This window comes from Lolium perenne, chromosome 3, assembly GCF_019359855.2.
Source record: "Lolium perenne isolate Kyuss_39 chromosome 3, Kyuss_2.0, whole genome shotgun sequence".
Classification (NCBI taxonomy): domain Eukaryota; kingdom Viridiplantae; phylum Streptophyta; class Magnoliopsida; order Poales; family Poaceae; genus Lolium; species Lolium perenne.
Window position 1 is genome coordinate 177,501,318 of NC_067246.2, and position 15,793 is coordinate 177,517,110.

Here is a 15,793-nt window from a genome sequence, read left to right on the forward strand (position 1 = left end):
CAAACAATCTTCTAAAATCTCATAGCGTTGATTATGGCATGCTACTATTATCATGTGTTTCTCCTTTTTTTCCGGTGATTTTGTGACTCAAACAGGCCTTACATTGGTCTGATTTTTATGATGAGACATGCTAGGTTGTCTCCTTGAAGATCACTTTTCTACTTGTACTCGAGTCTAATACATGAAATTGATTAATAACTCTTGTAAACATGATGCGATACAGAATAAGTTGATAACTATAGTTGCAAGTCAGTGAGGTGATAAATGCACCTGATATAGTTACATGTGTCCATATTTATTTGTCGCACATATTTCTACGTAAAAATTCAGTGTCACTGATCTCGAACTGTTCTGCTCCCTCTAACAATATTTATTAATGGAAGAGAAGATTAAATAGAAAATAAACTTAGTGCTTAATATATTTATTTAAGAGGCTTTCGCTACTCTAATAAAAAGATACGGAGTATAATTTTAGTTAATGGTTCCAATTTGTAATTTTTCAGCTTCTGACCAGAAATTCACTTTTCTCCTTTTTAATCTCAGTAGAAAGAAGCAGAAAGTTTAGGCACTGTAGAATAGTGTGGGTCTTGCAAGCAAGTTAGCCAGCAGCTCTCATGTCCCGTAGACATACTGGTCCATGACATGAAACAAGATAGGATTTCTATTTTTGAATTATGACCACCCATGTATGATATGCATGCATGGGGTCCAAGGTGAGTCACCGAGGGAAAATAAAGAAGACAAGGCAGGTAAATCACATGGCATGTAGCTATACATGTCTTGCATTGTGGTTGGTATACACATACATGTACCAGAGGACGTCACTGCATTTCTTTTATCATCCCAACATGCAGGTCCTAGAATTTACAAAAAAAACAAATGTGTGAACTGGGAATCTATATATCTATATACCTGCTGCGAGGGGGATTGATCTATAGTGTACCAACCGAGTGGGTGTACAGTGCCGATTACATAAAGAAAAGCAGGAATTCAGAGAGGGACGATGAGAGAGAAAGTATCTACATTTGTAAGACAAGGGAAAAGACAGAAAGCTCAACATCGGTGCAGCATTGCTACCAGTGTGGTGCGTGGGGGTGTCGCTGTGCTCACCGCCTATGGTTTGTTTCTACTCCTAAGTAACCGATCATAGTACTATATACATACAGTTCTTGAATTTCACTTAATTTCCATTTCGGCTAGCTAATCATCATTTTAGTAATAGTCATGACAGTTTTAAGTGCAAGAAGGAAATTAGAGTTGCTTTTCTCTACGTTTTTCTTTTCATTTGAGAGTGCATGAATGGAAGAAGGCTCAGCTGATCATTTGGTCAGTATATATTTTTCCTTTTGGCCCTAAAGTAAGTGGAAGCAGATAAAGCAGGAGAGGAGGGGTTCGGTTTGGCGTGCCCTTCCTTCCATTTGCTCAGCCTTCTTCCTCCTCCATGACTGCCAACTCTCTCCTTTTCCTCTCTCTCTCACGGCGGTCATCCTCTTCCACCTTGCATAGCTCTTGATCTCCTGTCTCTCTCCTTCTCTCTGCACTAGCAGCCAGCTCTTGGCTTCTTGCTGTAGCTTGTTGTACTGCCTCGGAGTGCCGAGAAAGAAAGTAGAGAGAGAAAGAAGGGTTGCAGGAGCCTTGCAGGAAGAAAGAAGGGAGAGGAGGGAGAAGCGAGCGGGAGAGAATCTGAATTGCTTTCCAGTCATTGACCACCCCCAGTTCCAGTTCCCTCCCCCTGTTTGTCTCCTTCCCCCTCCTTTGATAGCTGTGTTATTCCCTGAGCTGTTGCTGCGTGACGAGAGGGAGTGGCTGCTACCGGCCGCGGGGGTCTCTGAACTCTTGTCACTCTTGCCCCCATCCTCCATTCTTCAGTTTAATGCTCCCTCTGTAGCAGCACCAATTTATTGCTAGTTACGTAGAGAGGGAGACAGAAGGGGAGGTAGCAAGAGTGAGATATATACCTAGGCAAGCGAAGATCAAGGCGGTACAGGGTTGTATGTTTCATCAGCATCTTCAGCATCTTGGTGAGGCTGAGGCAGCAGCATCGGCAGATCAGGACAGCATGTCCAACCTCACCACTTCCGCTTCTGCCGGCGCCAACCCCCCTCCTCCGACTCCGACGGCCGCCTCCAACAAGCGGAAGCGAAGCCTCCCTGGCAACCCAGGTAGGTCCTTCTTCTTCTTCTTCTTTCTGATGAAACGATGATGAGTTCTTGGACTGGTGCGCATGTTCCTATCCTGTTGCATCCTGTGTTTTCTTTTTCATGGAACAAATTATGCACGATGCAGACCCGGAGTCTGAGGTGGTTGCGCTGTCTCCGGCGACCCTGATGGCGACGAACCGTTTCCTCTGCGAGATCTGCGGCAAGGGTTTCCAGCGCGACCAGAACCTGCAGCTTCACCGTCGCGGGCACAACCTGCCGTGGAAGCTGAAGCAGCGGTCGAGCAAGGAGGTCTTGCGGAAGAAGGTGTACATCTGCCCGGAGGCGTCGTGCGTGCACCACGACCCGTCCCGCGCGCTGGGCGACCTCACCGGCATCAAGAAGCACTTCTTCCGCAAGCACGGCGAGAAGAAGTGGAAGTGCGACAAGTGCTCCAAGAAGTACGCCGTGCAGTCCGACTGGAAGGCGCACTCCAAGATCTGCGGCACGAGGGAGTACAAGTGCGACTGCGGAACCGTCTTCTCCAGGTAAATTTGTTCATCCTCTTCATCTTCATCCTCCACTCACATCCATTACACTTCATTTAGTCGTTTGCACTTGCATGGAGATCGAATTGACACTCATCTATCTTACGGCGCAATTAGTCCGAGAGAAGTAAGGTACTGGCAGTAGCGATGATGTGTGATTCGTGTTCGATCGTGACCACTCGTAGTTGCTTGCGGAAGATAGGGTGCTTGCTTGCCGCAGTAGGACGTTGGGGAGGGAGAGGCGAAGAAGGCCAGACCACCAGGCAAGGCAGAAGAAGCATCATGTGTCCATGGAAAGAAAGATGGGCCACTTTTCTTTGTTCTTGTTTTTCTTTTTGTTCCGGCCATGGATGAGATTCACTGAGCTGGTAGCAGCTAGTGGTGCAAGCTCGTGCGAGTGTGGGAGCGTGTGAGGTGTGAACAGGAGAGAGAGAGATTTTAGAAGGAAGGAAGGAAGGAGGGAGGAAACAAACAAAGGAGCAAAGTTAGGCCCATAGGACAAGGAAGAGAGATACTTTGATGATGAGGATCGAGCTTTGGAGCAGGAGAATTCAGACATGTGAATCTCTTTGCAGACTTCCCATCCCTGACTTCCTTCCTACCTCCTCCTACGCTAGCCTAATTGCCTACAACTATTCTCCCCGTGCTGTCACCTCCATGCGTCCTTCCCTGCCTGACTGATTCTCTCTTCGATCGAGCTCACACGCCACGGTATGGCAACAATGACAAGTGAACAAAGAAACCGGAGAAAGTTTTTTGCTTTTCCTTTCGATCCGATCGCTTTCTTTAATCGTGGCGCTGCATTGCATTGCATGCAGGCGGGACAGCTTCATCACGCACCGGGCCTTCTGCGACGCGCTCACGGAGGAGAGCGCCAAGGCCATCGGAGGCATGCCGGTCATGCCGCAGGGCCACCACCACGCCATGCTCTACTCGCCGCCGCCGCAGCCGCACCAGCTCATGCAGCAACAGCACCAGGACCTCGTCGCCTTCCAGGACCAGCAGCACCAGATCATGCAGCAGCAGCAGGAGCAGCACTGCAACTACGCCGCCGTGAAGCCGGAGATGCAGCCGTGGCCCACCATGCCCTACGAAGACGTCCACCACCACCCGCTGCTGCAGCCGATCTGCACCACCACCGCGCAGAGCTCCGCCACATCCGGGCCGACGCCTACGCAGCAACAGCATCAGCATCAGCATCAGCAGCTGCCGGCGGCGGCCGCGCACCTCTCTGCCACGGCGCTGCTGCAGAAGGCGGCGCAGATGGGCGCCACCATCGGCGGGGCCGGCGCCGGCGGGACGAGGCAGCATTACACCCAGATGGCCGGCGCGGCAACGAGTGCTGCCGGCAGTGCCACGTTCGGGCTCGGCCTGTCGTGTCTCAACAGCCAGCAGATGATGACCCTCGCGAGGACCGCATCCCACGGCCGGGGTGCGGAGGACGGCAGCGGAGGCGGCGCTACAGGCGGCGCCAATGACGGCATGACAAGGGACTTCCTGGGGCTGCGCGCATTCTCGCATCGCGACATCCTCGGCCTCGCCGGCTTCGACTCCTCCTGCATGGGCGCCGCCGTGAACACCGCCACCAACAACGCCAGCCTGCCGCCCTGCTTCGAGCAACAACAGCATGGTCAGTCGCAGCCACAGCAGCAGCAGCACAGCACCAACGAGCCATGGCATGGAATGAGTAGCCATAGCTAGGTACTTGCTTTCTTTCTTCCTCTCGTCGACGTTGCATATGATCACCGCACAGGCATAGCTAAGCTAGCGTCAGGCCACTGCTTGCTGCTACCCTAGATCACCACGTTGCTTTTTGAGTACGGTAATCTCTCTCTTTCTCTCCCCCCCTCTCTCTCTCATGTTTATGATCTCATGATCTTGCAAGCTTTGAGGTTTCGATGGAGGGATGGGAGCCTGTATTTTTTTGGTTTTTGGGTAGAAGCAACTGTAAGCTAAAGCCCGAATCAAGGAAAAATACTACAGCTATGTGAAAATAATACATGCATCCGTCGCCTCTCCTTTTCTCTCTATTGCACTTAAACAATAATCAATTGCACTCTACATCATTTATATACGTATCTTCTAATGGCTACATTTTCACTATTAGTAATTCTCGATTCTCCAGCAAAAAAAATGCATATGTACATATATATATTAGGACAATCCATGTGAAAAATAAATAAAGGAGATGCCCAATATGTTTTACTTGCTGGAATACTTTCAATGCAACAAGTAAATGTATGTGGACGAACTGAAGTCATTGTGTTGATGGTGTGGTCACTTCTACAAGAGCTAGATGTGGTCTATGATTGTATCCGTTATCGATGCATGCATACGAGTGTCTGTACAGTGCCGTGCAATCAGTCCATGTACTGTACCCGGCCGGCCGGCAGTGCTGCCTACTGTTCGTCCGTGACAAGGTCGTTTTGTTCGTATTGGCCATGGGCCCGCATTATTCCATGCTTGGAAAATTAGAAAATAAACTTATTCAGTGTGCCCACTTATTTTTCTTTGAGGGCCATTTTGATTCACTTTTGACGTAGAAAATGCACTTTCTCCGTTTCAACGAGTAAAGCGCACACCGTTTCAATACGAATTTTTTTACCAAAGTTTTGATCAACAATATCTCAATTATATCATACAAAATCAACATCGTTAGACTTCTACTAATAATATCAGTTTTGCATCAAATAATACTTATATAGATAGACTGAAAGATAATTTTGGAATATGTGTACGTCTTATTCATTGAAACATAGTGATTAAGTGGTGGTATCCATGATAATATTTTTCTAGTTTTACTTGAAATAATTATCCTAATTTACTAGCGATGTGCTATTGACATGTGCCCCAATAATTATCATAATATATTTCCAGGGTTGTAGAAATAATAATTGATGTGGGAGCCAATCGCTTAGCCAGTGTACTCCCATGGAACAACCTACCCACAAGACAAAAACGCCACTAAAAATACCAACATGCTACTAAACATACGAACACCACACAAATCTGGAGCACAAGCCCGGCCATAAGACAAAATAGTTGTCAAACCCGGCCATAAGACAAAATAGTTGTCTCCTTGACGCTGTCAATTGCACCACTAAGATGGTGTTGAAGTGTGGGTACCATTGTTCGATGTTTCGCCGCCACCACAAACTAAACGACACCACCACGATAGCACATAACCCTAATTATACAAACCTCGTTACAACACCGAGTGCGTGTGTAGGGTCCCACCTCCTTCCACCGCTTGAGCAACAAGTGGAGGAGGAGGGGACCCATCAATGGTTGGGATGGAGGAGATGTGGCAACTTAGGAGGCCAGTTGAAAGTGCATCTAGTGGCCTTCTAGTTGATTTTGAATGATTGTTGACAACGGTTAAGGGATTAACTTGTTCATCTAGCTTACACAAGAACATACTCATGGATGTTGGTTTAGCAACGGTGAGGACGATCCCAAAAAGAGTTGAAGCAAGTATATATTGGCGACTAAGGACGCAAATGCTAGCTTGAAGCAAAAAAAAGTTATTTTGATGTGCTTGAAGATTTTGAAGGTGAACAAACTTTAGGGCCCTGATGTCATTTTACAGTTTTGAGTCAAGTAGGAACAACTGTAAAATTAAAGGGGTGTTGGGTCTTCAAGACTGGACATGAAACTTGTTGTGTTCTCAATCTCTCTCGAAATCTCTTCCACAACGATCCGTTGAAAATCTCTTGAGGCATTTGTCTGTTTGTTGATGTCAACAAACTATCGTGTGTTTTCATTGGAACTTCACGCACAGAGTGATGCAGCAAACAGCTCTTTCCTCACAAGGGTGACTCAGCGTTAAATATCGAGCACTAGGGGATTTAGCTAGTTGTCTCTTCTTCTGCTCAAACCACCCTGGAAAACAAGGTTATTTTCTTGTGTCCCGAACTCTATTATGGTGGTTGCCAAGCAACACAATGTATTATTCGTAGTGAATAAAAAAGTGGCAAAAATAATAAAACTTCTTTGCATGGTTTTTGTTAATATTTGTTTTGTCTTAGTTTTAGACTACTCGCTTTGTTATATAAGGCAGAAGGGTGCACCCAACATCAAACGTTGAGCCCGTTTCACGGAGCAGCAACAACACTGGCATGTTAGGTGTGGAAGTTCTTCAGTCTTACCCACCGGCAGAAAATAGGAAGCCCCACAACTTTGATCAGTTAATATACATAGGATGTGCAATATGGAATTGTACATAAACATTAGAACAACGTACACGAAGCATAAATGCATCCTCTTCATGCCTAAAGGTATGTTATCTGATAAAACCAGTGACCCAAGTATGTTGAGTACTGCGTTTCATATGGCTCCTCTACTCGAAGAAAAAATACTACGAGACTCGAAAATTTAATTACAAAGAAAAGAGAGTAATCAACTACACAACTCAACAAACACAAACCAACGGCTTAAAATTCTCATCGGCACCATTGATTGTTTGCCAACCTTCATGGGCAATTCGCCTTTTGTAACATCATTTATGTTGTATATCTCTTATTGGAAACTCTATTGCGAGTATAATGTTGTATTACTTACCATTGAATTTTTCAAGGCTATGTAATTGTCGGGGGGATGATCCCCGGTAGGTCAATACTATGGCAAATATGCCATGATAAAGTATTTGTATACCGGATTAAAGATTAATCCGGATACTGAAAGCTCTCTTTAGCAGCGCTAAGTTGATACAAACCGGTATACCAAGAGGGGTATGCCGGAGTAAGGGCAACCGGTGATATCAATCCGGATTCTGAAAGCTCTCTTTAGCAGCGCTAAGTTGATACAAACCGGTATACCAAGAGGGGTATGCCGGAGTAAGGGCAACCGGTGATATCTAAGCCAGAGATACGCCCAAGAGGAGAAATTGGAAGATACAAAGAACAAGAGGTCGGTTCGTACATGCAAAGATACCGGGGATCCGGCATAGGCTCAACTGTAGCATGTAGGCACACTAGTCCAAGATTCCCTCAAGGAACGAAGGACAAGATGAGCGAAGCAGTTCAGCTTTAATCGAAGCCCTAAGGCCAAAGAGGAAGATGACTTAAAAATTACCACACGAGGTCACCAGGCCGCTGATTAAAGAGGGAAGCATCATCCTGGATCCAAAGAAGCTTTATAAAGTAGCATAGAACATCAAAGATACCCTTAGGGTTCCTTCCCTTGTAAGCCTCCTCTCCACTATATAAGGAGAGGAGGGGCACCCCTCGAGCAATCAGTAGCGAATAGGATTTGGCATGTAAGCCATACGTCTTCAACCTCTGGCCTTTGGCCAAGTTCTTGAAATAAATACAAAGTTCTGCGTGTTTCCCACCTCTATCTTAACCCTCCTCCGGATCCTCTAGCGCACATACGGCCTCATCTTAAGCCATCCCATGGCATATGTTGTTTCACCACGACGACAGTTGGCGCCCACCATGGGGCCAGCAGTTGCGCTTGCTGGAGTTCATATCTGGACGGGCTTCCTCACCGCGTCCGGCGAGCAAGTTGTGTCTAGCCTCGTTCAGCGCCTCGGCTCGCTGGATTTCGTCAACGATAACACAGGCTGCTTCGCCAACGGCAGCCGCTTCCCCAAGAACGGCCGCATCATCAGCTTCGGCGCGCATCACCTCTACCTCGGCTCCGTGTCGGTGAACCAGTACCCGTCCAAGGTGCTCGAGGCGCCGGATCCAACGATGTACGTCGCCGCTCGCGGGTCGCGTACTGATCGCACCGCTTGCAGCGTCGAGGTGTTGGTCGCAGGAACCGCAGACGCCGGCAAAGGGGCGGCCGGAGAAAGCGCTGAGTCCACCAGATTTGGGCGGCAGGCAAAGCACCCGCTCGAACGGGAGCAGAACGGCGTCGGTACCTCTCACGCGCCACCGGCTGCGACTCCGCTTCAGGTAGTAAAACGTGCTAGCAACGCCCATCACGCCCAACGCTGATGTCGCGGCAACGCAAGCTGAATTGGAGGCGCAGCGGCAGACGCTCCTCAGTGGAGCCGCCGACATCACCCGCGCTCAGCAAGAGCTGAACATCACCCTACGTGAGTATAATGCAGCACATGGCTTTGCTTCTCTTAGCGCTAATCCTGCTAGAGTAGCTGCTGCCCGGCTTAGAGGTCGTAACTTAGACAAGGACTTGCGCCGGGAAGTTCATTCCGGAAAATCGATGTCAGTATCGCTGTCACTTGCAGAGAAACCGAAGTATAGTAGTCCGGATAAAACTCTTAGGGCTACTAGAGCTGCAGTAGAGGCATGTGATTCTCTGACAGGTGATGCCCTGGCAAAGCAACAAGCCCGGGTGAAAGAGTTGCTGGATTTGGCAAAAAACAAAATGCAGAAGCTGCTCGCAGCAGAAAAGATGCCGGAGCCTCGCAAGCCGTTCATTCGGCTAGAACAACTCCAGAAAAGTCGCATGGGCAGGCATCGTCCCCCCATCCCGACAGAACAAGAGAAAAGGCTGTAAATGGGAAGCTATGACAATATATGATCCGGTTTTAGCTGAAATGCAGAAAGCGGAGCAAAATAATGCCGGCAGAAAAAGCCAAGGGGCTGGCAACGGCTATGCCGGAAATGGCTATGCTGGAATGGTGAATCCGGGCAAAATTGTCGCCCAGCAAGAGCAGGATATGCAACTCGAGAGGCACCTCTAGCGAGATACCAAAGAGTTGCCGCTGCAGCGCCGAGCCGGCACGAAGAGGCCGATTCGGTTCTGGAATGAACAGCTTACCACAGGAGTCCTCTGGGAGACCGTGTGGGAGATAGATTCCTACCGGAACATGATGCGCGACATAGATTGGATAGGGATTATCTGCCTGAGATGATTGAAGCCGAGTGTCCTCCGGGTCCACCTTGCTTCGGGCCCCGGATCATGAATGATAGGGCAAAGGTGGCCGATCTTTCGATGAGACGTGGATAAATCGATTTGTTGGTGGAGTTCGTGCTTGACGATTCGACTACACGTGCAAAGCTCGTGCGCCAATGCAATCGCTAGGAAAATCTCCGGGAGTTACTGATCTTGCGGAATGAACTTCCCGGCGCCAATGCAATCGCTAGGACAATCTCCGGGAGTTACTGAAATCGAGAACAAGTAAGAACTAATGATGCAATCAGAATATTGCGGATATAGATGAAAGCTTTATTGAAAAGGTGGGATTCCGAATAGTCGGTCTTGTTCTGGGCGTTGGCCTCAAAAGAAGTACATGAGAGTTGCAGCAATGGCTAACTTTAAGTCTAATCAAAATCCGAGTCTAAACATGATGGCTATGGGGGTATTTAAAGGAGGAAAAGGTGGGGTTTCGGCCAGCCATACGTATGGTGGCCGAACCAAACCCTAGAAGGTTTTCCCCCCTTCAATACGGACTCTAAAAAGTGGCTTGATGACGCGTGAAGCACACGTCCGTTGGGAACCCCAAGAGGAAGGTGTGATGCGTACAGCAGCAAGTTTTCCCTCAGTAAGAAACCAAGGTTATCGAACCAGTAGGAGATGAAGGCCACGTGAAGGTTGTTGGTGAAGGATTGTAGTACAGCGCAACACCAGGGATTCCGGCGCCAGCGTGGAACCTGCACAACACAATCAAAATACTTTGCCCCAACTTAACAGTGAGGTTGTCAATCTCATCGGCTTGCTGTAAACAAAGGATTAAACGTATGGTGTGGAGAATGATGTTTGTTTGCAAAGAACAAAAGAGAACAATGTTTGCAGTAGAGTGTATTTCAGATGTAAAAGACTGGACTGGGGTCCACAGTTCACTAGTGGTGTCTCTCCAATAAGATAAGTAGCATGTTGGGTGAACAAATTACAGTGGGGCAATTGACAAATAGAGAGGGCATAACAATGCACATACATATAATGATGACTAATATGAGATTTACTTAGGGCATTACGACAAAGAACATAGACCGCTATCCAGCATGCATCTATGCCTAAAAAGTCCACCTTCGGGTTAGCATCCGCACCCCTTTCAGTATTAAGTTGCAAACAGCAGACAATTGCATTAAGTATTGTGCGTAATGTAAAAATACAAATATCCTTAGACAAAGCATTGTTGTTTTATCCCTAGTGGCAACAACACATCCATAACCTTAGAACTTTCTGTCACTGTCCCAGATTCAATGGAGGCATGAACCCACTATTGAGCATAAATACTCCCTCTTGGAGTCACAAGTATCAACTTGGCCAGAGCCTCTACTAGCAACGGAGAGCATGCAAGATCATAAAAAACACATATATGATAGATCAATAATCAACTTGACATAGTATTCCATATTCATCGGATCCCAACAAACACAACATGTAGCATTACAAATAGATGATCTTGATCATGATAGGCAGCTCACAAGATCTAAACATGATAGCACAAGAGGGGAAGACAACCATCTAGCTACTGCTATGGACCCATTGTCCAAGGATGAACTACTCACGCATCAGTCCGGAGACGGGCATGGTGATGTAGAGTCCTTCGGTGATGATTCCCCTCTCCGGCAGGGTGCCGGAGGCGATCTCCTGAATCCCCCGAGATGGGATTGGCGGCGGCGGCGTCTTTGGAACTTTTCTCGTATCGTGGCTCTCGGTAATAGGGTTTTCGCGACGGAGAGAATATATAGGCGAAGGGGCAGAGTCAGGGGACGCTCGAGGGTCCCACCCCATAGGGCGGCGCGGCCAGGGGTGGGGCCACGCCCCCCTAGGGTGTGGCCGCCTCGACGCCCCTCTTCGTCTCCTCTTCGGACTTCTGGAAGGCTCCATGGAAAATAAGACCATGGGCTTTTGTTTCGTCCAATTCCGAGAATATTTCCTTTGTAAGATTTCTGAAACCAAAAACAGCAGAAAACAGGAACTGGCGCTTCGGCATCTTGTTAATAGGTTAGTGCCGGAAAATGCATAAAAATGATATATATTTTTGTAATATATTAATGAGTTCATGCAAGCTACATCTATCAAGATCTAATAGAGGTTCTTTTACTTCACTAAGAATTTTAACTTCTGATGGTGCTCCGGTGATGGTGCCAGACAATCTTGGTGGCGGTTGTTGTGGAAGCGGTTGGGAAACCCCAAGAGGAAGGTGTGATGAGCACAACATTAAGTTTTCCCTCAGTACGAAACCAAGGTTTAATCGACCAGTAGGAGAAACGCGTGACTTCTGAAGGTGTTGCTAGCTGACTAGTGGCAGGGTGCACTACCGGCGTTAGCAACAACGTGGAACCTGCACACAACACAACCAAAGTACTTTGCCCCAACTTGCAGTGAGGTTGTCCATCTCACCGGTTCGCTAAACACAAAGGATTAGATGTATCGAGTGGAAAGAGATGTTTGCAGTAATTAAATAGAACATGATTGCAGTAGATGAATTTATTAGTATAAAAGAAAAGAACAGGGGTCCATAGTTCACTAGAGGCGTATCTCCATAAAGATAAATAGCATGTTGGGTGAACAAATTACAGCTGGGAAATTGACAGAATATCGACCATACTCCCTCCGGTCTTATTTAATTGACTCAAATTTATTATAAATTTGTACTAAATCCGAGTCAATTAAATAAGACCGGAGGGAGTACATGACAAGATGATTACTATGAGATTTGATTGGGTATTACAACATAAGACATAGACTGTAATCCAACCGCGTCTATAACTAATAATCCACATTCCGGTTATCGTCTGAACCCCTTTCAGTATTAAGTTGCAAGCAACAGATTATCGCATTAAGCAACATGTGTAAAGGAAACAATAGAATTACCCTCGGATAAAACATTGTTATTTTCTCCCTAGTAGCAACAGCACATCTACAATCTTAGAAGTTATTGTCACTCCCACAGATTACTAGATGCATGAACCTACTATCGAGCATAAATACCTCCTCTTGGAGTCACAAGCATCTACTTGGCCAGAGTATCTACTAGCAATGGAGAGCATGCAAGATCACAAATAACATATTGACATGAATATATAGTCGATCTCAACATAGTATACAATATTCATCAGATCCCAGCAAACACAACATGTAGGATTACATAAGGATGATCTTGATCATGTAGGGCAGCTCACAAGATATATATGAAGCACAAATTGGAGAAGACAACCATCTACCTACTGCTATGGACCCATAGTCCAGGGATGAACTACTCACGCATCACTTTGGAGGCGGGCATGGCGTTGTAGATGCCTCCGGCGATGATTTCCCTCTCCGGCAGGGTGCCGGGAAGAGCTTCAGAACCTCCCGAGATGGGTTCTGCGATGGCGGCCGCGACAGAACTTTTCGTGGATGGAAGCTCAGGTATCCAGCATTTTCCCGAGATCGTGCTTAAATAGGCGGAGGATTTAGGTCGGTGGGGTGCCTGGGGGCCCACACGACCCCTAGGTGCGGGCCACACCCAGGCCGCGCCATGGGGTGGTCTGGCCGCCCTGTGGCGCCACTTCGTCCCCCCTCCGGACTTCATCTTCATTTCGGTAAAATATTGACTTCGGCTTTTGTTTTGTCCAATTCCGAGAATATTTCCTATACAACTTTTCTGAAATACAAAAATAGCAGAAAATAGGGAATTGGCACTATGGCATCTTGTTAATAGGTTAGTGCTGGAAATCATATAAAAGTGCATCAAAGTGGAAGCAAAACATATATGAATTAGTGTAAAACAAGCATGGAGCATCAAAAATTATAGATATGTTTGAGACGTATCAAGCATCCCCAAGCTTAACTCCTGCTCATCCTCGAGTAGGTAAGTGATATCAAAATAATTTTTGAGGTGACATGAAGCCAACACGTTTTTGATTAAGCATGTAAAGCATTGTGAGCTGGGATTGAAGTACTCTAAACATAGGCATGATAGATATAATTCTAACAATAGAACTTAGCAACTATGTTATAACATGAGAAGTAACTCAAACAAAGCATCATGAATAATAGTGCATTGAAAGCAACTATTTGTTTATCAGCATAGAGTAAACATAACAATGTGGTACTCACCATGTCCTTTATGGAGTAGCGAAACATAAATGCTAGGACACCTTTAAAGTTCAGAGGGTGAATAGATACAAGTAATTTAAGAACAATGAATAGCACAATCATGAATCAATCAATAATAATTTTCGGACTATGCACATTGCACTAAGAATGACAACTATGCTCTTTTAATCGGTGCATAAAGTAGAAGATGAAGACTCAACATAAAAGTAAAAGTGAGACTCTTTGCAGAGTAAGCAAGATAAACAAGTTTTATAAAGCTTCCAAAAAGTATGGTACTTATTAGCTTTGAGCTCTCATTGACCCTATCATAAGCATCTTGAATGGTTAAAATTAATGTGAGTCAAAAATGAACTATGTGCTTGCAAATCACAAGTTGAAAATCTCATGTCCCTTAAATGCGAGTACCTAAATCTCATGCTACTCAACTTAGGTCCCAAATAAGTTCTTGTCATTGTACGTATACATGTATCATTGAGAACCGCCAATGGGTTACCTCTTGCCCGATGATATGGAGGTACTCTTGTAAGAGAAATCCCATGCCAAAATGACAAGACAGACAGACAATGAGCATCTCAGCAATTTTTTATTTACTATGAGTATAGATTTTTATTGCAAATGCTTCATAGAATGTTCACTATGGTTTAGCTGTAAGTTGCCACCATGAATGATGCATGGCTTAGATTAGCGGCCCAGACGCATTTCTCTAACTCATATACAAACTCCATGGACTTACAAGTTTCCATTTTATTTCGCACCGCTAGGCATCCATAAACAAAAGAAGATGACATCAACTAAATACAAGTGCAATGTCAAAAGTGCTCCCCATGAAAGCATAGTTCTACTAACTCCCAACTTGCAATTTGCAACCATATAAACTTCATAAGATAGGAACATGTGATCAAATTTATTAAGTGCAAGAAAGTAAATGTGCCATCAAGTTCGTGAGAGCTTTACTGACTAATTTTCTCAAGCCAAAATTTAATTTGGAAGATAAATAAAAACTTGGGATAGCAATAATGCTACTAGGTAGATATGGTGGACACAATTGGCAAACTTTGGTTTATGGTGGTTGGATGCACGAGTAGAGTTTATACTCAGTACATGCGAAAGCTAGCAAAAGACTGGGAGCGACCAACTAAGAGAGCAATAATGGCCCTAATCATGCATAGCGACAAAACATTATCAATAAAGCATAAAGTGATATTACAAGTCAAAAACTAAATGATCATAGAGGCTTTAGTTGACTGGTTATAGTCATAACATGTATAAGCATGTGCCAAGTCAACCCAGTAAAGCATCAAAGGAGAATACCACAATATTATGCTATTATGATGGAAACAACACATGATTCTTCCAATAGCATATTATGCACTCTCAGCCATTTGAAACAAGTCATGCTACAATAATAAATACTAAGCATATGATAAGAATAACATCCAGCATGACATGCCAAAGTCTATGCCACAGTCTAGACAAGCTTCCTTTTGCATCACTATAGGCATGAAACATTTTACTCGTATCCAACACCAATCACCTTATTTGAAATAGCTCTCAGAGATGAAATACATTATGGACCAGAGAGCTAATTATACATAAATAAAGAATACTAACGAGCTCTGAACAAAATTCAAGTGAAAGAACAAGAGCTAAACGCAGTCCCAAAAACTAGAACACTCGCAGAACAATAACAGCGAAAACTAGAGCGTTCTATGCAATTAAAACGGAGCAGTTCTTTCTCCAAAACAAATGTGATGGGATCCAACATATAATACAGCAAACAAAACAAAACAAAACAAAAAATAAAAATAAAGACGCTCCAAGACCAACACATAGCGTATGAAGCAAATAAAAATATAGCGCATAGAGAGATGACATGTTGCTTTGTTGATGAAGAGGGGATGCTTGGGCATTGATACGTCCCAAATGTATCTACAATTTTTGATGCTCCATGCTTGTTTTGTTACAATTCTTATATGTTTTATGTGCATTTTTCCAAACATTTTAGCATTTTCTGGGACTGACCTATTAACGTAGTGCCGCAGTGCCAGTTCCTGTTTTCTGCTATTTTTGTGTTTCAGAAAAGTTGTACATGAAAGTTTCTCGGAATTGGACGAAACAATAGCCCAGAGTCTTATTTTTCCGGGA

General features: G+C 45.3%; 1 protein-coding gene across 1 annotated transcript; it reads left to right on the forward strand.

The window, feature by feature from the left end:
• Positions 1-1,351: 1,351 nt before the first annotated feature.
• On the forward strand, positions 1,352-4,710 carry LOC127342700 (protein indeterminate-domain 7). The gene is made up of 3 exons (XM_051368696.2): positions 1,352-2,162; positions 2,287-2,686; positions 3,505-4,710. Exons 1-3 carry the CDS (start codon positions 1,994-1,996, stop codon positions 4,385-4,387), a joined length of 1,452 nt encoding a protein of 483 aa, XP_051224656.1. The 5' UTR covers positions 1,352-1,993; the 3' UTR covers positions 4,388-4,710.
• Positions 4,711-15,793: the final 11,083 nt, after the last annotated feature.

Coding starts and splice junctions, on each gene's coding strand:
- LOC127342700 (XM_051368696.2), top strand. CDS start 1,994: ATGTTTCATCAGCATCTTCAGCATCTTGGTGAGGCTGAGGCAGCAGCA. Junction 2,163..2,286: donor AAGCCTCCCTGGCAACCCAG/GTAGGTCCTTCT, acceptor TGCACGATGCAG/ACCCGGAGTCTGAGGTGGTT. Junction 2,687..3,504: donor TGCGGAACCGTCTTCTCCAG/GTAAATTTGTTC, acceptor CATTGCATGCAG/GCGGGACAGCTTCATCACGC.